This window comes from Falco cherrug, chromosome 8 (genome assembly GCF_023634085.1).
Source record: "Falco cherrug isolate bFalChe1 chromosome 8, bFalChe1.pri, whole genome shotgun sequence".
Classification (NCBI taxonomy): domain Eukaryota; kingdom Metazoa; phylum Chordata; class Aves; order Falconiformes; family Falconidae; genus Falco; species Falco cherrug.
In genome coordinates this window covers 45,229,839-45,252,529 of record NC_073704.1, presented here as the reverse complement: position 1 = coordinate 45,252,529, position 22,691 = coordinate 45,229,839, and the positions used below count along the sequence as shown (strand labels likewise).

The window sequence follows — 22,691 nt, the reverse complement described above, 5'->3', positions numbered from 1 at the left end:
GGCCCTTCCCCCATGCTCCCCCGGCTCTGCACATTCCCTGCCGCTTCTGTAATGCAATTACAGGGGCTGGAGAGGGCCTGGATGAGGCTCAGCTTTAAGATCATGACTTTGCAAAGATGGGATTGAAAATGTTAGCAGGCAAGCAGGGGGAAGATTTGCAGCCTCCCAAAGCATTCCTTAATTCCAGCCAGCACAGCAGCTGAGCTGCTGCTCTGCCAGGCAAAGGTAGCACAAAAGGGCACGCTATCTCTAAAAGGGGGACCAGGTGCAGCATCCCCCCTCCCGGATATTCTTCTAGCCCTCCTGAATGAGATGGAGATGCTGAGACCAGCAATTACTTCACCCAGCCCATCCTGCTACCATCCATGCCTCAAACCCACCAGGAAGGATATTTTGAGAAATTCTTTGGAAAGGTTATCGGGCCTATTTGTCAGATCCCTGCACTTCTGCAGCAAGCCATGGCATGTGCTCAGCTGCACAGGAAGCAGATGGAGAGAGAAAAATTAAACTAATACACACAGCACCTGCTAAATTACCTAAAATAGCATTTCTATACATAACACTGTGATGCTGAAACTCCTGATATTGGGGGTGGGGTGTGGGGGGGTGGGGTGTCCAGAATGAGAAACGTGTCCCATTGCTAGGACATCTCCCCTCTTAAAAGACTCTCCATCTTTTGTCCCACTTGGCAGGATCTGGATGGCTCAGACTTCAAGGGCTGCAACAAATGCAGATAAGGGGATTATTGGCCCAGGATGGTCAATAAGGGAAGGAAACGTTCAGCTGAAGAGAGCTATGTGATCTAGAAAGAAGCTCAAATGCGGAGTCTGCTGAGATTTGGGCTGTTAATAGACAATATAAAGGTTGAACCCTGCAAGCAGGAGTGCTCACATGGCAGCATGCACAGCACAGGGGACCACCTCTGTAGTCTCCCAGCTGTGGAAAAGGAGGTGGGTTGGGACCAGGGCACATCACTACAAAACCTTCAGCTTCCAGTCCCAGGATCGGCTCAGCTCTGCAGAAGGAGGGGAAAGGAGAGCAGTTATCTGGGAACAACTCCTGCTCCCAGTGTCAAAACAGCTCCTGCCTGTCCCAGCACCCCAAATCCACTCCAGATTTGTGCCATGGGGCTGCAGCCCATGCTGAGAGCAAAGCCAGACTCTGAGCAGCCTTGTAATGTTCTAAAGCAGCATTTTCTCTGCAGCATTTGATACGACACCACAGTCACAGAACCATAGAATCATTTAGATTGGAAAAGACCTTTAAGATCACCAAGTCCAACTGTTAACTGCCCAGTCCACCACTAAACCATGTCTCTAAGTGCTACACCTACACATCTTTTAAATACCTCCAGGGATGGTGACTCCACCACCTCCCTGGGCAGCCTCTTTCAATGCTTGACCACCCTTTCTGTGAAGAAATTTTTCCCAATACCCAACCTAAACCTCCCCTGGCTCAATTTGAGGCCGTTTCCTCTTGTCCTATCATTTGTTACTTGGGAAAAGAGACTGACACCCACCTTGCTACAGCCTCCTTTCAGGTAGGTGTAGAGAGCGATAAGGTCTCCCCGAGCCTTCTCCTCTCCAGGCTAAACACCCCCAGTTCCCTCAGCTGCTCCGTGTAATTCTTGTGCTACAGACCTTTCCCCAGCTCTGTTGCTCTTCTCTGGCCATGCACCAGCACCTCAAAGCCATGAGCCTCTGAGTGGTCTTCAATCCTTCATGTTTCACGACTCAGGGCAACACCAAACCTGACAGGTGTTACCATCTGGCCCTTGCTGGGCTTCTGTGGTTCCCTCTGAGGTGTTTGCTGAGCAAAAGACACACACAGGCTGGGGTCTGGCATGGCCTGCATCACTGGGCATGAAAAAACACCTCAAATATTCCCCAGAAATGCAGCTTCTCTCCCAGGCTCCCCAGGACCTGGCACCAGCTGATGATGTGAGCTCTGCAGCCCCAGAGGCTTTGGCAGGTGGAAACCCCTCCCTTCAGAGCAGAGACCCTTCACTAGCACAACTCCTTCACTCCGGGGTCTGCAGCCCACATTAAAGTGCAGTGGCTCTCAGTCTTAGGAGAGCATTGTGTCACTTAGATTATGGCTGTTCCTGCAAAGTGATAACCTCAAAGGCATTCCCAAAGGCTGCTGTGATTTTTCAGGCTCCACTCACACCTCAAGTCCCTGGAAGGCAGCTGAGAGCAGCTCCACGCTCTGCATGCTGCAGGGGCTATGGAGGAGTCACTCAATACTCAAGCATCTGAACAGGCAGACAAATGCAAACCAGTCAGAAGAAGCAGCAATTTTAGCTCAAAGACTGTTTGCACCTCTTTTGATTCATCTGCAAAACATATGGAACATCACCTGGTAAAGTGAATACCATGTTGGCTTCAAACCCTGAGTACATTTGGGATGGAAATCTGAGGATAACAATTATTTCCTAAACTCCCCAGGGTGGCAGTTATTTCTGATGCTACTCTTGCTCCTGTCAATGAGAAGCTAAGGATGGGAAGCCCAGAAGTGCCAGTGATCACTCCCAGGGCTCCTGGCCTTCCCTACACCACAGTGACACCAGCTGAGGTCCACGTCCTACTAGCTGCATGCTCTCCGGGTGACATTGCCCTAACAACTGTCTCCTTTTCCCTTTTTCAGCCTGTTTTCTCCACACTTCCCATTCACTCATTTGATTACCCCCAGCTTCTGGAAACTGTTGAGTGGTTTCAACCAGCTCCGACAGCCAGGTGGAAGTTTCTGATATTCTTAAACTACTTGCATGAAAATCAACCAAGAAAGACCCTCACTGGTGTCTCGCACTAGGGAAAGGCTCAGTTGCCAGTCATGCCCGTCCCACCAGCTTGCTTGTCACTGCCCATCATCACACGGGTGGCTGGACACAGCAAAGCTGCTTTTTCTGCTGCTGGTTCGGAGCTGGGCACAGCCTGGGATGCTGTGTGGGGTGACAGTGGTGCTGGGGCAGGGAGAGAGGAAGCAGGAGACTGGAGATGCGGTGGGGAACAGAAAAGAAGAGCACAGGGAGACCCTCACCACATGGTGCACAGGAGGGCAGCAGGAGCAGATACTGTGGTGGGAAACACCAGGGACCTGCACAGGCTGGAGGAGTGGGCCGACATGAACCTCATGAAGTTCAACAAGGGCAAGTGCAAGGTCCTGCACCTGTGTTGGTGCAATCTTCTGTTTCAATACAGACTGGGGGATGAATGGGCTGAGAGCAGCCCTGTGGAGGACTTGGGGATACTGGTAGGTGACAAATGGGACATGAGCCAGCAATGTGCACTCACAGCTCCGAAAGCCAAGTGTGTCCTGGGCTGCATCACCAGCAGCATGGCCAGCAGGTCGAGGGAGGGGATTCTCCCCCTCTGCTCCACTCTCATGAGACTCGCCCCTGGAGCACTGCGTCCAGCTCTGGGGTCCTCAGCACAAGACAGACACAGACCTGGCAGAGTGGGTCCAGGGGAGGCCACAGAAATGGTCCAAGGGCTGGAAAAGCTCTGCCACAGAGGGAAGCTGAGGGAGTTGGAGTTGTTCACCCTGGAGAACAGAAGGCTACAGGGGACATCAGTGCAGCCTTTCCATATATAAAGGCAGCTTATAAGAGAGATGGAGAGAGACTTTTTATCAGGGCCTGTCATGACAGGACATGAGGCAAGGGTTTTAAACTGAGAGTAGGTTAGATTAGATATTAGGGAGAAATTCTTTAAAATGAGGGCAGTGAGGCACTGGCACAGGCTGCCCAGAGCAGCTGTGGGTGCCCCGTCCCTGGCAGTGCTCAGGGCCAGGCTGGACAGGGCTTTGAGCGACCTGACCTAGTGAAGGATGTCCTTGCCCATGGCAGGGGGCATTGGACTGGATGCTCTTTAAAAGTCCCTTCCAATCCAAACCATTCTGTGAATTTATGATTCTCTGAAAAGGAGGGTCGCAGCCACAGGGACCTGACTCTGCAACCCAGTTGTGACACTGGAAGGGAGGGAGCAGACTGCTTCAGGCTGCAGCTTGCCCAGCACCTCTGCCCAGCAAGTGCCTGTTTTCACACATTTTCAATGGAAGAGCAAACGGAAGGTAAATCTGTCAGTGTTTACCTATACATCCCCACTGCTGCACCTGTGCATGTGCTTTATAGCACTCACTACTTTGTCCACTGTAACATTACACAAACTTGCAATGTAAATTCCTAGGGGGTTACAACACACACAGACATCCCTCTATGGCTGCTGGGTTAGCAAGTGGTTCATTGGGCTGGGTTTTTTTCGGAAGGACATGGTAAAGCCTGCGTCTGTGGCCAGTTGTCTTTTTGCTGTGTATTCACCCCCATGCTGGGTAAGCCCATGAACATCCACATCCACATCGCTGTCTCTGGCCCCAGCTACTGTGTGCTCTGGGATGTGCCACCCAGACATGCACACATGGGGTCCCCTCAGCAGGAGCATGTCCTGGTACACTGGGGTGCTTCTGTCATACAGGACCTCCTGACCAACCCAAACACACATTAGAAGCCTCCCTGAGCTGCAGCACCCTTTGGCAGCATCTGCATGCTCTGAGCACCAAGATGCTCCTGAGAGCTGTAAGGACTATTTCCTGGGACAACTCTTCTCCCCTCCCTGCCCCCCACCACATGCAGGCAGGCTGTTGTTTAGTCCTGCAAGCCCAGCTCTTGGAGCTCTTGTCTGAAAAAAAACCCAAAGAATTAAAAAACCAGCCTTTCCTTCATAGCTCTCCTCTGGGCACTGCTGCAGTAGTTCCACTGTCAGCCCCAAACCCCTTCTGCGGCCAGGGTCACGGGGCAGCTGTGATGCTGTTTAATGGGTAAGTGAAGCAAACATCACTATTGGCTCTGTTTGGCCTTGACGGGGGAGGCTGGCTCAAAACAGCATTGTAAAGCATTAACACAGAGAGATTTAGAATTGGAAAAAATAAATGGAGGAGTTGTGTGAAATGGCATTCTGTATCTTGTTTGAATGCTTTGCTCCTTCCTTCCCTGCAGTGGCTGGGGATTCCCAGACTGCTCCCCACCTCCTCCTGTGTCTCTTGCCTGGGATCACCTTCTAGCCTGCCCACACAAACCGAGACTGTCCACACTCCTCCCACAAGCTGCCAAGGACATAGTGGCTCTTCCCAGCCCAGGATGTCCCACCCTCTCATGCCCACCTGTGAGCAACACAGATGCCTTCCCACTCCTCCAGAAAGGGAATCCTGATTTAAGCCCCACGTTTTCCTCACTAAACCATCACAGAGAGATCAATGCAAAGAGCTATGGGGTCAGGCAAGTACCACGAACGTGCAGGGCACAAGTCTGGTCTCTGTTCCTTTGGCAGCTAGTGAAAAAGCAACAAGATGGTTCCCTTGTACCGGTCCCAGTCCCTGCATTCTCCCCCCATATGCCATACACTCCCAGGAAATCCCCCAGGAATGTCCTGCAATGCTGCCAGACCGTACACCTACTTCACTTTGGACAATTCATTGCTGTAATCTCCACTACAGCCACTGATCTGATTCATCAGGGAATGGCATCTGCTGCCTGGTGTCATTCTGTATTGCTATTTAATTTGGGTCAGACAAATGCATTTAAGAGCACATTCTTTTTTTTTTCTTTTCAGCTAAGAGGTGGCCTGTGTTCCCCAGGCACCAAGCAAAGCCCATCAGAGAGAGAGCTCATGGTGCTGGACAGGCTTCCCTGCCAGCAGCAGACACAGCTGTATATAAGCTAACATTGGAGAGAGGAACAGCGGGCAGGGCTCTGGCAGCTGCCCTTGCACGCTCTTTAATACCTGTAATACCAACCAGTGCCTGGGGAATTCACACACCAGGTATCAAAACACTGGGAAGAGCATGGGAGAGCACAACAGGGAGCAGACTGCTCTCCCGGATTTCTCTGTTTGATCATCAGAGAGACATCAGGGCTGGGCACTAAACATATGATAGCACTTTCTATTTCCATCCTTTAGTACTGTAACACAGGTTTAGAATAAAAACATCTCCTTGGTTCAACTTAAAACAGGATAAAAGAAACATGGAAAAAAAATCAGCAATAGCTGTTTCACTGCTAATGTGAAATCTGCACACAGGCATGTGGGGAAAACCAGCAGGAATTAAAATCCACTGAGTTATTTCAGTACCAGCCTGTGCTTGGGCAAAGTCCCTCTCCAAACCCAGGGGCCAGCCCGTGCTGCGGGAACACCTGCCCCAACAGGCACTGACACAAGCCGCTACCATGGGCACCCAAGTCACAGATCACCACGGGTAACATCATGGCTCAGCACCAGAACCAACATGCCATGCTAGTTCAGCTCCCCATGAACAAGAGTCTGAGGCTGCCGTTCCTCCTGCCCTCTCTCTTCCCACCCCACATGCTGCTGCTCCCATTTAGGGACTGGGAAGGGGCTGGAGCTTGTAAAGAGCTTCAGGCAGAGGCTGGGGGGAGGGTCACTGTCCCATGACCTGAGAAAAGGTCCCTCTTGTTGAGTTAAGTAGGTCTGGGCTGCATCAGCTCTGTGCCTTGAAGAGCTCCAGCATGATGCTAGAAGAGGGAACAAGAAAGCTTGCTCTGATGGGGCTCATTTACTCACTTCTCATAACAAAACTATTACAGCAGCTCTGGTGCACTTCTGTATTAACAGGGCCTTGTTAATTGTCATTTGAACTAGAGCGTAAATGGTTAGAAAGATTTTTCTTGATTAAAATGTTGTCAGTGATGGGGAATCCAACAGACCTCTGAGAAAACTGCTCCAGTGATAGCCTTGTTTTAAAGTCTGGTTTATAGTAGGAATGCTTTATCTACTCTACATCATACCCTCACTCCATTTTAGCTATGTCAGCTAGAAAAGCCTAGTAACAAAGTTTAATTGCTGCAACAAGTTGGATATAGGAGCCTTTTAATTTTCTGATAAGTTAATTTATCAAGCCAGACCCAGGGAAATACTCAAACACAACCAGCTGCTGCAGATGTTTAACTACAAGCTTCAACACTGAAATCCAGGACCTGGTGCTCCCTGTAGCACCATGTAAACCTCCACAGGAGCTGCGCGAGTGGCCACCAGGAATGACAAAGCAGAGGCATGAGCTCCTCTCTTTTCTGCAAAGATATGGTGCCAGACCCAGCCAGCCAAGGAAGCGCATAATCTAAATTTACTCCTGATTGCTCCAAGGGTATAATCCTTGGTTATGCCCCAAAAGATATAATCTTTTCACATATAAATTCTCACTTATCAATTCTCCCATATAAATGGAGCCATTACCCTCATACACAGTAACCTCTGGTTGGGGTATTCACAGAGTAAGGTGGACTCCCAGTTTAAGTCCTTTCTTACCCTGATGGCACTCAAGGAAGCTGACCCTCTGAAGAGGATCCCTGCCCCTGCTTATGAACCAGAAGGGAAGACGGGAGAGGTGAAGGGCACCTGCTCAACATTTTCTTGTCAATGCTTTCTCACTGTGGACCAAGAAAAGCAAACTTTGTTGGGCCAGAGCAAGAGAGCGCAAAGTCAAGAGAGGGGTACTCCCTTGGGAGGCAGGTCTCTGCTCTGCTGACAGGGCTTCTTATCTTTCAGACATCACATGCAAACTGGCAAAAACTCAGCCATGATTTTGACAGCAAGACCAGACCTTAGGAGACAGCCTTCCTGTAAGTGTCCTGACCCATGAGGTTTAATTTCTTCTTTCTTAGCCTCCCTCTGCCCAGTTGTCCAGTTCCAGTAGGAAGCGTGCAGAAGGCTCCTCACCTGGATGAACCATCCCATGTTAGTGATGGCACTTCCCAAGGAATGCAATGAAGGTTCCAAACTCTCCAACAAACAGATCCAGGCGTGCCAACCCGGATTCAGCCAGACTAGCCCACAGGAGAAAGCACAAACAGTGGCCTTTCATGAGGGATCTGCTCCTGCTGAGTTAGATGTGGCTGGGGACACATTTCTCTAGAGGGGCCTTTGGGGACCTGGGGCTCATCCACTCAACTTCTGGCTGCCACAGGGGCTTACACAGCAGTTTGGCAATAGGTGTTCAAGCCACAGCAGGCAACACACTTCAGCAGCACAGAGCCTGAGGCTCCATGGTTGGTAAAGGGACTCACACAGTGATTTCCAGCGGCCTCCGTACAGGAGGAATCAAGATTTTGGACTCAGAATCTAATCTAAATGCTCAAAATCCACTTTAAAGAAGCATCCTTTCCCTGTGAAGCATGTTTTCCATTCCTTTAACCACCTCACAACTTCACCTGGAGTTCCCTCCAGCTCCTGACTGTCTCCTTGCACTGTAGATACCAAACCAGACAAACCACGGCAAACAACAGCTGACACACCACCACCAAACAGGACTGATGCAGAAGCAGCCCGACTTCACTCTTTGGCTGGACAGTTCTACCAATGACAGGGAACACCCATCCGCAGAGCTGCCAGTCAAGGAATTCCCAGCACTGGAAGTGGTATGCAAAGGAAAGGAACCTTCACCGGACACATACATGAAGAAAAGAGGCACTTACCCACTTGTTCCAGGTCTCTGGGTCTGAGAGAAGCGCCAGTCTGTGTTTGGCTGAGCTTGCTGCAGAGAAAATAGAAGAGTTTTAATACCTCTATTCTTGCCTTTGAAAATGGAAGTGAACTGATCCTGGATTATTTCAGTCTGGAGTATCAGTGTGATCTTTCCAAGTAAAGCAAATCAATTAGAACAGAAAGAAAGCTCCCCTTCCCCCTTTCTGGAGTATTTCTGAACCAGCATGAATACTAAAAAGCATGACAAAAACTATTCAGCGAATAATCTTCCAAAGCAGCTCAGGAAACCAGGCTGTGAAAGAAATGAAGCATGAAATAAACTGATAAGAGCATCAATTCAGCAGGAGCAATGGTACCAAAGTAATGAGCTTGGAGGAGGGCAGGGGTGGGGGTGGCAGAATTAATTGATACTGAGAAAGATGCTTTTAATGCCAGAAGGTAAAATGGTAACAGACCTTCCTAATCTGTTTTTCTTCTGTCCTTAAAAAAGCCTGCCTGAGATCTTGATTTCACACACTGTATTTGAATGACATTTCCTAGATGATGTGGCCTTAGAGCATTACAGTATTTTTCTGTCCACAGAGAAAAGAATGAACTTCCGACAGCAAAAGAAAAAAGCATTATTTGTTTAGGAGGCACAATAAACTTCAGACACAGCAGCACACTTTGTAACTTCATTAGTAAGCCCTCGTATCGCTTTCTGCCCGTGTTATTTTACCATCAGACAATGGACATTCTGTAAATAGGGAAGGACACAAGCAGGCTTGCATATTCCTATTTGAATCACACCTTTGTGAAGAGCACTAAATAGCAGAGCTGTTTTCTGTCTGGAAAACATACTTCCGAAAATCGTAATCTTCTTAATTAACTCCAGAATGATAACATACTACCTGGAAAGGACAACATTTCTCTCAATCATGTTAGGAATGAGCAATTCATAGTCCATACAGTGGAACATCAATTTTACAGGATTATTCTGCTTGTACATGCAATTACTAAGGAAAAGTGAAGACGGATACAGCTGACCTAGATTTTTAGTTAGTAGATGTGATTTCACTAATTCTTTCACAGCTTTGATGACTCTCATGAAAGAATATATCAGAATAAATTACTCCCCTAAAATAGAGTCCCCACTGGTACCCATGCTGCATGCAAATTAAACTGTTAAAATACTTGCCCTCCAGATTTCAGATACACATTTTTGCACACCAGCACTGACACACAGTCCTGCACTAGATAAGCCCTTCCCAATCTGTATTTTGAATTCCTGTTGTAAATACCAGTTTCAAATTTAGGGCAGGCATTTATAACACAAAATTACCTTTTATATCCCAAAATTATAAAATCTACAGCTAAACACAGTCACCTACATCCATATTTAGACATCTGAATACAAGTGGCTAAAGTTTTCAAAGCTCACCGCTGCCTAGGTCTCTGCAAGACCAAGGGCATGTAAGGTCACCAGGATCTTTGCAAAAAATGTCACTATGTCCAGTGCTGAATACTGAATTCAGCCCCTCCCTCAGAAAGACTAAGCTGGAAAATGATCCCTTGCTGAGGCACGATCAATAATTACTAACACTGGGAGTTAGGGAATGAGAAATTTCTACAATGCACCTCTAAAACAGAGCAAAAGAAAACACTGACAAACTTTGCTTTCAGATAACCTCCTCCTCTGTCACGGTTCATATGCCATGCAGAATAAAGGGGTTAAACAGAGTCAAGAAGTTAAAACACCCAGAAAACATGTTCCTGACCATGTTAAGAATCACTTTAAAAAGAAAAGAGTATGAACGGGTCTAAGGGAAAACTCTCCACTTCTACAAACACACAGCCTTTGACTTTACAGTACTACCCAGCCCCTTCCCCCACCTCCATCAAGCCAAGCCAAAGCTTTCACCTGCCACCTCCCAGGAGGTGATGGTGACACACATTCCCTGAAGTCACCTTCTTAGGTGGAAGGACAGACAGAGAACAGCCAGCTGGCCTTGATATTACGGACTGTTGCACTTAGCAGACAGGACAGTAAGAAACACCCATCTCTTACCCCATCGCAGGGACTCGCTAAGGTGCTGGTCACCTGCTCATAGGCAGCCACCGTCTCCGCAGTGCTAGAATGGCTGAAAGGTTTTACAAAGAGGAAATCACTCTGGTCAGACATGGGTGAGAAACAAGAGGTGTAATTCTGTGCCTGGGAGGTCAAGCCCGCTCCTCCCACATCCAGGTATTTGATGAAGCCATCTGGCTTCATCTGCCCACGGAAATGGGAGGCAGGCTTGCGGCCAGTCCCTCGGCAGCAATCCGCAAAGGTCCAGCTGGCAGTGCCAGCTTTGAGACACCGGGCAGCCACCACAGCAAACATCACACAGGACACAAGGGAGATGGACACCAAGGAGATGATGAGGTAAAGCGTTAGGTTGGTATCCTTGGGAGAAGATTTGGGGAGGTCCAGGGACTTGGTGAAGTCCTGCACACCATTTTCCTCTGGAGAAATTATTATTACCACAGAGGCCGAGAGGGACGGTGTCCCATTGTCCCTCACTTCAACCACCAGCCTGTGGGGATCTTCTGACTCCCTGAGAGCCTGTGCAACCCTTATCTCTCCAGAGCGGCGTTCCACTTGGAAAGGCAAAGCCTCAGCGGCTTCCTGCAGCTGGTAGGACAGCCAAGCATTATGACCACTATCAGCATCAACAGCTACAATTTTGGTGACCAGATAGCCAGGTTCTGCCAAGGCCGGGATGGTTTGGTGGAAGGCAGAGCCCTGGGGGACGGAAGGGTAGACAATGGTGGGGGCATTGTCATTCTCATCCAGGACGAACACATGGACCACAGCAGTGCTACTCAACATGGGAGACCCAGCATCCTTCACCTCCACGGGCAACTGGAACACCTTGTCCTGCTCGTAGTCCAGAGCTCGCACAGTGTAGATAGTGCCGTTGTCCTGGTCTATGCGGAAGTAGGTTGAGATGGGTACATCCTGCACTCCATTGTCCAAGATGGAGTAAGACAGCTTGGCATTGCTACCCTCATCAGGATCAGATGCTGACACTGAAAAGACAGAAGTTCCAGGAAGGGAGTTTTCCTGAACATGAGCTGTATCAAAAGGACTGGAGAAATTTGGTGCATTATCATTCACATCAGCAATTTGGAGGTAAAATGTTTTTTGTGTGGCCCTCTGTGGGGTCCCTGAATCCACAGCCCTCACTGTGATGTTGTATCCACTGGCCTTCTCCCGATCAAGGGGACCATTTGTGACCAGCGAGAAATGCTCTTTAAAAGACGACACCAGTTTAAACGGGAGCTCTTTTGCTATCTGCAGATGGACCTGCCCATTGTCACCGGAATCGCTGTCCTTCACACCAATGAGGGCAATTACAGTGCCTGGGGTTGCATCCTCCTGCACTGGGCTGGAGAGAGAAGTCAGCACGATCTCTGGGCTGTTATCATTGATATCGATTAATTCCACTCGCAGGTGACAGTGTCCTTCCATGGCTGGGGATCCCTTGTCCCTGGCTCGAACCGCAATCTCATAAGCACTGGATTCCTCATAATCCAGTGGGGCTGTGGTTCGGATCTCCCCTGTCCGGGGATCTAAGGAGAACAGCTTGGTGAATTGACCAGGTGCATTATTGCTAGTTTTGAAAGAATATTCCACATCCCCATTGGGACCTTCATCCAGGTCGGTGACATTCAACTTGGTGACCAAAGTGCCCACTGGCACATTCTCCTCCAGATGTACCTTGGATACAGGTGGGTCACAGACAGGAGGGTTGTCATTTGCATCCAGGACATGGATGGTAACCTTGGCAGTGCCAGATTTCACTGGATTCCCTCCATCCAGGGCTGTCAGAGTTAGATGATGCACAGCCACTTTCTCTCTATCCAGTGGTTTTTCAAGTATGATCTCGGGCATTTTAACACCATCTCCTCTCACATTGATGCTCAGGGCAAAATGTTTGCTGGGACTGAGCTCGTAGGTGGAGATGGAGTTGGAGCCCATATCCGGGTCTTCTGCTACCTCCAAGGGTAGCCGAGTCCCAGGGTTGGCTACCTCAGTGATCTCCAAGACCACCTCCGGCTTGGGGAACTGGGGCGCGTTGTCGTTCACGTCGAGGACATCCACCTCAACACGGTGGAGCTGGAGGGGATTCTCCATGACGAGCTGGAGGTGCAGGGAGCACATGGGACTCTGCCCGCACAGTGCCTCCCGGTCCAGCCTGCTGTCCAGGAGCAGCACCCCGGCTGCCAGGTCCACCTGGAAGGGCTGTTGCCCACCCTCGCTCACCAGGCGCAGGTTGCGGGCAGCCAGGCTCCGCGCCTCCACCCCGAGGTCCTTGGCCAAGTCGCCCACAGAGGAGCCCGGCTCTCTGTCCTCGGGCACGGAGTAGCGGAGCTGGGCGCTGCTGGGAGCCGGCAGGCAGGAGAGGGCTGCGAACAGCAGCTGCCATGGCAGACTCCGTCCCCCGAGCATCCCGTGCCGGGTATGAGAGCGGGGTAGCGCGGAGCGGAGCGGCGGTGGCTCCGCACAGCCTCCCCCGCCTCCCCGCCCCCGGCAGCCGCCGCCGCGCCGGAGCCCCGCGCCCCGGGGGGGTCCGAGCGGGTTGTGCAGGAAGAAGCTGCCGCCGGAGCCGAGCTGGGAGGGATGGAGGGGGCGCGGGGGGGGGAGGGGGGCGATCGCAGCCCGGCCGGCTGAGCCGCTTCTCGGCACGCAAAGACACACAAAGTCGGCGAGCAGAGGGGATGGACCGAGTGACAGTTTTACGTCTCTCCACAGCCCCCTCCTCCTCCTCCTCCCCCTCCTCCTTTCTCTCTCCCTCCTCCTCCGCCGCCGCCGCCTTCCCAAAATACGCACGGCGTAGCCTCACCCCACCCCCCCCGCCCTGCCGCCGCCACTCCACCCCCGCAGCGCCGGGGGGGCGCCGGGAACTCCCGGCCGTGGGAACCCCCGCCCCGCCCGGCTGCAGAGAGCGGGCACCGGCGGGCACCCCCTCCCCAAACCCGGCCGAGGGTGCCGCGCCCCAGCCCGCGGTTGCGGTCAGCCTGGGGGCCACGCTCCCGAGCTCACCTCGCTGCACAGGGTGGGATCCGGGTTGGCACCGCCTGGACCCGCGGAGGGTCTCACAAACATGAACTCGCTGATGTCCGAGACCGGAGAAAAGCAGGAGCGGTAACGCGGAGCAGGTGGTGCCGTGGCTGTCACCTGGACGCCCATCACCGTGTCCCCTTGCTTAGGTTCATAGTTCAAGTGCCCAAAAATGTGGCTAGGAGGGGGCTGAAGCGTGTTCACACTCTCCACGCAGCAGCCCTGGCTGGCAGGTGCAGAGCCCCGATGGAGGCACCGCACGCCCAGCACTGCCAGTCCCACGAGTGAGACAGCAGAGATGAGCACTAGGGACGCGATCAGATAAAGCGTAATTGTGGCCAAGCCCCCACCATCAGTGGCCCGAGTCTCGGCGCCCTGCAAGGCTTCTGGCCCCTTCTCCTCCACCAGTACCACCAGTGTGACAGCTGTGGAAAGCGGGGGTTCCCCGGCATCCCGGATCACCACCAGCAGTTCATGCGCAGAGGCATCTGTCTCCTGCAAAGCCCGGGTGATCCGGATCTCCCCAGAGCGCAGTGCCACACTGAAAAGCCCCAGGTCTGTGGCTTCCACGAGATGGTAGGAGAGCCAGGCATTGCGCCCCGAGTCCGCATCTATCCCCACCACCTTGGTGATGAGAGCAAAAGGGGCAGTGGAGGGGGAGATTCGGAACTGGGTAGTGGAGTCCTCCCCGGCCCTGGGGAAATGCACCCGTGGGGCATTATCATTCTGATCCACTATAAAAACGTGAACCAGTGTCCTGTTCCTCAGGGCTGGGGAGCCACCATCAGAGACCTCCACGTGGAACTGGACATAGGTGGTTTGTTCATAGTCAAAGGGGAGTTTGGCAGAGACCTGGCCACTTGTGGGATGTATGGAGAGGTAGCGAGTCGGATCCAGGCCTGGATCTGTCCCACCAGCTCGCAGGATGGAGTAGGAAAGGCGGGAATTCTGCTCTGAGTCAGGGTCAGCAGCGGAGACTGTAACCAGCACACTGCCCACCGGGTTGTTTTCTGCCACCAGCACTTCGTAGGATGCTTGTTCAAACTGAGGCGCATTGTCATTGACATCTGCCAGCGTGATTGGCAAGATGGTGTGGCGGGAGAGTGGAGGACTGCCCAGGTCCGAGGCAGAGACGGTGACATTGTAGTAGGCAACATGCTCCCGGTCCAAACGGGTGCTGGTCAGCAGTGAGTACTGGTGCTCATAGTCCTTACGCAGCTGGAAGGGAAGATCTGGAGACACATGACACTGGACCTTGCCCTGCTCACCAGAGTCCCTGTCTCTGACGTGTATCACAGCCACCACTGTGCCCAGGGGTGCATCCTCACTCAGGGAGCTGGAGAAAGAGGTAAGAATGACCTCAGGGGCATTGTCATTCACATCAGTGATTTCCACCACCACACTGCAGTGCTCCTCCATCGTTGGCGACCCCATGTCCTTGGCCTCCACTTCGATCTCATACACTGTTGCCTCCTCAAAGTCCAGGTTGCCCTGGACACGAATCTCCCCAGTTTGCTCATCGATGGCAAAGATCTGGCGTAAGGCAGCTGAGTTGTGGCTGCTGAGGGAGTAGCGGATGTCCCCATTGGGCCCTTCGTCCACATCAGTGGCATTTAATTTCACCACAAGGGTGCCCAGTGGCGAGTTCTCCACTAAACGGGCTCCGTATGATGGTCTGTCAAAGACCGGGTGGTTGTCATTGGCATCCAGGACATGAATAGTGATGTGTATCTTGCTGGACTGAGGGGGAGAGCCCCCGTCTTCCGCAGTCAGGACCAGGTGGTGGAAAGCTCTGAGTTCCCGGTCCAGGGCTCTCTCCAGCACCAGTTCAGGGAACTTCCCCCCATCTGTGCGTGCCTTCACATTGAGGTTGAAGTTCTCATTGGCACTCAGGTGATAGGTCTGCAAGGTGTTGGTGCCCACATCGGGGTCCTGGGCAGGCTGGATGGGGAACCGGGCACCCAGAGATGCCAGCTCATAGATGCGCAACGAAACCTCGTCACTGGGGAACTCCGGGGGGTTGTCATTGACATCCAGAATCTCCACCTCAATGCGGTAGAACTCCACTGGGTTCTCGATGGCAAGTTTCAGGTGGAGGAAGCAGCGGGGATTCTGGCCGCAGAGCTGCTCCCGGTCTATCCGCTCACTGACCATTATAATGCCAGTGTTAACATTGACCGAGAAGTACTGAGAATCCGAATCAGACAGTACCTGCAGGTTAGCTGCTGCCAGTTTCGCCACATCGGTGCCCAGGTCCTTCGCAATATTGCCCACGAAGGCACCCCGGGTGAGCTCCTCCGGGATGCTGTACCGGATCTGAGCAGAGGAGCTGTGCAAAAACAGACAGAACGAGAAGACACGCGGCAGCCCCAGGGACCGGTCCGCCTTCCCTACCCTCGGCATCCTTGCCGGGTGGGCGGCCGAGGAGCGATGCCCTCCGCGCCCGCGCTCAGCGCTCGCCGCTCCCATTCATTGTTTGGGGCGGACGCGGTTCGAGGAGGGCGGGGGACGCCGGTGCTCCGCACAGCCGCCTCGCCATTGGCTCCGACCGCCGCGCCGCTCCTCCAATCGCCGCGCTCCTTTCTCAGGACAGCAACACCGGCGCCAATCGCAACCCGCGGGCTGTTGCCGCGCGGCGCGAACCTGCGCGGCGCTTCCCCGACCCCGCAACGAGCCGAGCCGAGCCGGGCCGGGCCGGGCAGCAACGGCGGACCCGGGGGCCATGCGCGGTCCTGCCGCCCCGCCCAGGCACCGCCTTCCCCAGCCCCAAGGCTCTCACCTGGCCGGGCTCCCGCAGCGTACCGGTAGTGGAGAGGAAAGCCCTGGTTTCCCTCGGTAGGGTCGCGGGGGGTGGACAGGGCCGCAGGAAGGTGAAATCACTCCGGTCGGAGCCGGGGGAGAAGCAGGTGCTGTAGCACTGAGACTGGGAGTCGGTGGGTCGCAGGGTGACCTCCATGTACTTGAGGGTGCCGTCGGAGCTGAGCTGGAGCTTGGGGCTGGAGTGCTTGAAGAAGTCCCGGTTGGGCGACTCGCTGAGCCAGCAGCAGCAGCAGGGCGAGCCAGCAGCACGGCCTCTGCGCCGCAGGCAGCGGGCGGCCAGGAGAGTGATGGTGGCAAGTGCCACGGTGCTAACAGCTGCCAGTGCGATGATCAGGTAGAGGGTCAGGTCTGGCTTCTCCTTGGCACCAGCCAGGAAATCCCGAGGCTTGTAGTTATCCTCCGGAGCCATGTCCTCCAGGGCCACAGTGATGATGACAGTGGTGGACAGTGGTGGGTCGCCATTGTCCATCACCTGGACAATGAGCTGCTGCACAGCAGCATCGGTGTCCTGGAGGGCACGTGCTGTCCGCACCTCCCCAGTGTACAGCGACACATGGAACAAGGAGGGGTCAGTGGACTGCGGCAGCAGTCGGTATGAAAGCCAGGCATTGTGCCCAGCATCTGCATCCACTGCTGTCACCTTGGTGACCAGGTAGCCCAATGGGGCCGACAGCGGAACCCTCTGGGGTGCGGGGACATCACTGTCACTGGCTGGGTGCAGGATAGTGGGGGAGTGGTCATTCTGGTCCAGCACAAAGATGTAGACAGTAACATTGGCATGGAGCGGGGGGGACCCTGAGTCCCGCACAGCCACAGAGACTGGCAGAACCTGCAGCAGCTCAAAGTCAAAGGTGCGCTGAGCATACAGGTTGCCATTCTCAGGATTGATGTGGACAAAGGAAGAGATGGGGGTACCCTGCACTTGGCCACTCTCTATGGAGTAAACAAGCCGAGAATTATCCCCATCGTCAGGGTCCGAGGCAGAGACAGTGCACAGCAGGGAGCCAGGCAGGTTGTTCTCCTGGAGGAAGGCATCATAGGAGGGCTGCAAGAAGCGTGGGGGGTTGTCATTCACATCAGATATGTTGAGGAGCAACATGAGTGTTGTGGTGAGGGCAGGAGACCCACCATCCTGGGCAATCAGCTCCACTGCATACTGTGAGGTGGACTCACGGTCCAGGCTGTCCCGGGTGACCAGGGAGAAGTGGTTCTGAAGGGACCTGATGGCAAAAGGCACATCGGGGGCAATCTCCAAACTCACATCCCCATTGGCCCCTGAGTCTTGGTCCCGTACATTGAAGAGCCCCACAACGGTCTCTGGTGGGGTATCTTCTGGCACCGGGTTCAGCAGGGAGGTGAGCAGCACCTCAGGGGAGTTGTCATTGGTATCCTCCACTTCCACCTGCAGTGTGCAGTGTCCCTCCATCTCCGGGACCCCTCTGTCATGGGCTCGCACATAGATCTCATAGAAAGGTGATTCCTCGAAGTCCAGGGCCCCACTCACCCGGACCTCACCACTGTGGGGATCCAGGGTAAAGAGCCTCCGGACAGAGTCAGAGGTGTGAACCCCAAAGGAGTACTGTGTCTCCCCATTGGGGCCCTCATCAGGGTCAGATGCATTGAGCTGGACGAGCAGGGCCCCCACGGGTATGTTTTCCGGGACTTGCACCTTGTACATGGCACGATCAAAGGTGGGTGCATTGTCGTTGACATCCAGGACCACGACTGTGATCTGCGCTGTGCCCGAGCGAGCTGGGCTTCCCCCATCCACGGCCGTCAGCACCAGCTGCAGTTCTGGCTGCTCTTCCCGGTCCAGGGCACGCTCCAGCACCAGCTCTGGGAAGAGTTTGCCATCCTGCTGCTGCTTGACATCCAGGGAAAAGTGGGAGTTGGGGCTTAGCCGGTAGGAGCCCACAGCATTGGTGCCCACATCAGAGTCCTGCGCACTCTCCAGGGGGAAGCGTGCAGCCACTGTGGCAGACTCAGCAACGCGCAGCATGCGGTGAGCAGTGGGGAAGCTCGGGGAGTTGTCATTCAGGTCCAGGATTTCCACTTCCAGGCGGAAGAGCTGCAGGGGGTTCTCTGTCACCACCTGCACCGACAGCACGCAGCTGGCAGCCGCTCCGCACAGCCGCTCCCGGTCCAGCTGCTGGCTCACCACCAGCGCACCGCTGTCCAGGTGCACGGCGAAGTGGCGCAGGTTCTCCTCTGAGCCCAGGCGCAGCCTGCGACCTGGCAGCTCCTCCACCTTCAAGCCCAGGTCCCAGGCCACGTTCCCCACCACGGTTCCCACCTCCGACTCCTCAACCACCGAGTAGTGGATCTGCCCGGAGACCCAGCCCCAGCCGCAGAGCAAAAACAAACTCAGTACTTGCCATTTCCAGGCGGGTCGCTGGAGGCTGCCGCTTTCCATGTCCATGCGCGTCCGGCCCAGGACACAGCAGGCGCCGGAAAGATGCAAAAAAAATCCCCAGGTCTCTCTTCCACGGCTTGGAAAACAGCTCTGGGGCTCCGGCAGGCTGCGGCTCCGGCTGTCAGCCTCCCAGCAGAGGGGGTGGGCTGGGGGAGGGGAACTGAATCACAGCCCCAGCGCGGAGGTGGAAGTGGGGGGGGAGAAGTAGATCCCCCCCACCCCCACCCCGGCTTCAGATCAGCGCCCAATTGGCCGAGAGCTCCGGCCCCTCTCGCCCAGCACTGGCGCCCTGGAGGTTTGGGAAGCAGGGGCCCGAGCCGGCATCAGCCAGGCTGCCACCCCCGGCCTCCCCTCCACCAGCCTGAGTCACTTGCTCCGACAGCTCACTTCACGTTCGCAGGGAAACTGCACATCCTGGCAGCCTGGAAGCTAGGTACAAGCCCTCCCTGTGTGCTCCCCCTTCCACAATGGTGGCTTCACACTGCACCCACAGACAAAGGGCAGCTGTCATGAACACAGGCCAAAAGGCCTTTTCATGCCCAATAAAAAGGTGCTTGTTAGAGCCCTGAGGTGCCAGGGGCTCTTCTCAAACCCCTTTTCTCCTCCCCACAAACTAATGCTCTGGCCACTGCCTGTACCCTGTAATTGCCTCTGTAAGTGAAACATCACTGCCACCAGCACACCATCAGCCCAGAGACCTTGCACTGAGGCAGGGACACCCACCCCTGCCAGCACCCCATGGGTGTCCGAGGTAGTAGGTGAGAAGGCAGAGATGGGTGAGCCATTCAAAGGCGGAATGCACTTGCTCCCCACACACACCCAGCTGGACACCCTTTCCTCACCTTGGGACAAGGAAGAGATCAACCTCCACAGTACCCCAGTCACTGCAAATGCAGGGAGCCAGCCAACAAGCCCACTTGACCACCGCCAGATCACAGCATCAGGTCAGGACATCAGACTGAGATGAGGCCTGAGCTGTCCACCTGACAGACACATATGATGAAATGCCACAGCAGACACAGCTTTGCAGCCAAGCAACCTCCCAGAGGGCAAAAGCAGGTGTCTCAGCCTCCCCAGGGAGGGAGCGGAGCAGTAACGCCCCCTCTCTCCCTTTCCCAGAAGATGGTGGCAAGCTGCAGGGTGTTTGCTCAGATCACATCCCCGCAGAAGCCTTGTGCAGTCATGCCCTCAGTTCATGTCAGCGGTGCACTCAAGACCACCCTGACCTCCCCTGGGTGCATGCAGACCCTGGGGGTTGGGGTCCGCAGTGGTGCAGCAGGCAGGGGACCCAGGTCCTGCCTGGGACCCTGCTCATCCCCACCACCTGGGCCCCAAGGGGATCTGGGGGAATAGGTGACCGAGGCTGGGGGCACCCACACCCAGCACGGTGGACAGTGACAGGGACACAAGCCTTCTGGGTGAGGATAAAGACGGCACAGCCGCTGCCGCCGAGGGGCCTCCCTCTCTTCTGCAGCCCCTCCCTGCCCATTCTGAGAATCACGGGGCGGGACCACCCTACTGCCACTCTGGGAGAGACACAGCAAGGGACCTCGCGACTGGTGCAGGACGGCGCCCGAGTCCCACCTACTGCCCGCTCGGCGGGCGGGGAGAAGGCCTTCTTAAAGGGCAAACGCAGCAAAAGGCTGGAAAAGCGGGTTCCCCAGTGTCCAGAGACCTGTTTGACCTGCTTGGACGTCCTAATTCCTTGAGGGCTGCCGACGGTGTCACCAGCAGGAGGCTGTCACAGTAACCTTGACTTTGGGATGTGCCCTGTCCCCATCCCTGGCAGGGTCCCAGACAGCACAACCGGGTGACAGACATTGCTGCTGGCAACACAGAGTGCTATGCCCCAGGAATGGATTTGGTGCTGCTGCAGTGTCCCAGTAGAAGCCCCCTGTGAAGCCCATATAGTCTGGGAGAATCTGCATAGTGTCCCAAGGTAGCTCAGTCACCAAGGGGCTGGAGTAAGGGATGGGCTTCACACAGGGGATCCTGCTGTTGCTTGGGTCTGCCAAAGCCCTGGATGGGAATGCTGGCAAGGCAGGAAGGGTATGGGGTGTTTAGGGTGGAGAAGGAGATATCCCTGTTCCAGAGGGCCAGAGCTCACCCTACAGAAAGGTTCCAATCCAGACAACCCAGGGAGCTGAAGGATCACTGGAGATCCTGCAGGGTAGGATCTCTCATGGCAGGGCATGCCACCTGCCACAGATGGGGCCAGCACCGTCCCCACTGCATTGGTTTTAGGGTCTGGCCATTACCCTGCAAAGCAAAGAGGTGTATAGCCCTTGCAGGCTTGACATGGTCTGTGGCATTGGGCTGGATCTTCTGTCACCACAAAGACTGAAAATCCAGAGCTCAGTGTCAGCCCAGATGGTTTCTCACTACCGGTGTCTTTCCAGTGTAGTACTGGGAAGTAGGGAGGAGCCATGGCTAGGGCTCAGGCTTACCACCTGTCTGTTATCACCTCTTTCCACCCCCATTCTCAAATAATTTACTGCCCCCACCCCCAGAGGCATCTTGCCAGGACCCTTTGGTGGAGGGGACACCTTTGTCCCCAGCTGTAGGACAACCCACACAATGCTGAGGAACACTTGCTCCTGCAGCTGCTGCAGCCATTTGCACCTGCCACAAACCAGAACTGCTGAGCCTGAGCAGCAATGCGGAGGGGGAGGGGGCGGGGGTAGGAAAGGGAGGGGAAGGCATAAAATAATTCTGAGAGGTTTCTGCCTCCGTCTATGATTCAGCCACAGAGAGCAGGCAGCACACGCAGCCCCACGCCCATGCACAGCTTCCACTGTACCTCACTTCCGTCTGCTCCGAGGAACAGGTTGCTCCTACTCACAGCATCCCAGGAGGGGACACATTACTGGCACCAACCACCTTGGAAACCCATCAGATTTACCCCCCCTTTCACTGGATCCACTCCCCAGCCTCAACTCTGAGGATCAAAGCGTTCCTGTAATTAAAAACTCTCAAGCTGCACAATTCCCACCGGGGAAGAAGCACAGAAGCTGCCTGCCATGCGTGAATGCCTTCCTTGCTGCAGTTTGTTCAGTCAGGACATGAGACATCATCCAGACACAGCGTATTACAAATCGTGTGGGGCTTTTAATAGGGTTGTTAAACCACCACCTCAGTGCAAGACTCACCATCCTGCTCAGAGCCACAGCCCAGCGCACCAGAGCCCTGCAAGCAACGGGTTGACTGCAATCCCACCCCACCCCAAAGTGAACATCACAAAATTTCTACAGAAACAAAACCAGAACCACCAGGAGTGAAACACAAAATGAGACACGGACTGGAGGAACTGCTCTGTGACCACAGTCTGTCAAACGAAGGAACCAGCATCGTCCTTCAGCTCTGCATACTACACTGTGGGAAGTGACACCCTGGTTCCCCCTCGCTGACAGCTGGTGGCTCCCAGCCCTGTTTGCACGGCCACCTCCTCAGCCCCCACCAGGGCACGATGCAGAGAGGCTATGTTCCCCTCCCAGTGCCCCCCTTGGCTCTCACTTTGCTAAGGGAAGGAAATACCATTAGCAGCAAACTTTCTGCCAAGGATTTGCAAGTGGTTGCAAGCTGACCTCAGTCTCCATCAGTTACTCACACAAGACATACCCAAAACTGCATCCGAAATATATATATGTTCGCTAACCTGAGCAAACTGACACACTTGATCCTGCACACCACAGTGCAAATGTCAATGATACTCAGGACGACTCATATGACTACAAAGAAGACCTGTTCAGCTACAGCTTAACCACTCTTTAGAGGCAAGGCGCAACTGGATATTCCCCCCAACCTCAACCTGCTACACCTGTGGCACAAATGGACCATGTCTCTGCCTGGCACTGAGAAATGCCAAGGAAGGAGCTACATT

General features: G+C 54.2%; 1 protein-coding gene across 8 annotated transcripts in view; it reads right to left on the bottom strand.

The window, feature by feature from the left end:
* LOC102054548 (protocadherin gamma-C5-like) overlaps window positions 1-22,691 on the bottom strand; it is a 54,960-nt gene that overhangs the window by 13,634 nt on the left and 18,635 nt on the right. For 4 of the 8 annotated variants that reach the window (XM_055717613.1, XM_055717615.1, XM_055717612.1 and 1 more), the window contains exon 2: window positions 8,483-8,541. In XM_055717613.1, coding sequence (XP_055573588.1) covers window positions 8,483-8,541 — 59 coding nt within the window. The other 4 variants (XM_055717611.1, XM_027797664.2, XM_027797663.2 and 1 more) reach the window with 4 other exon arrangements.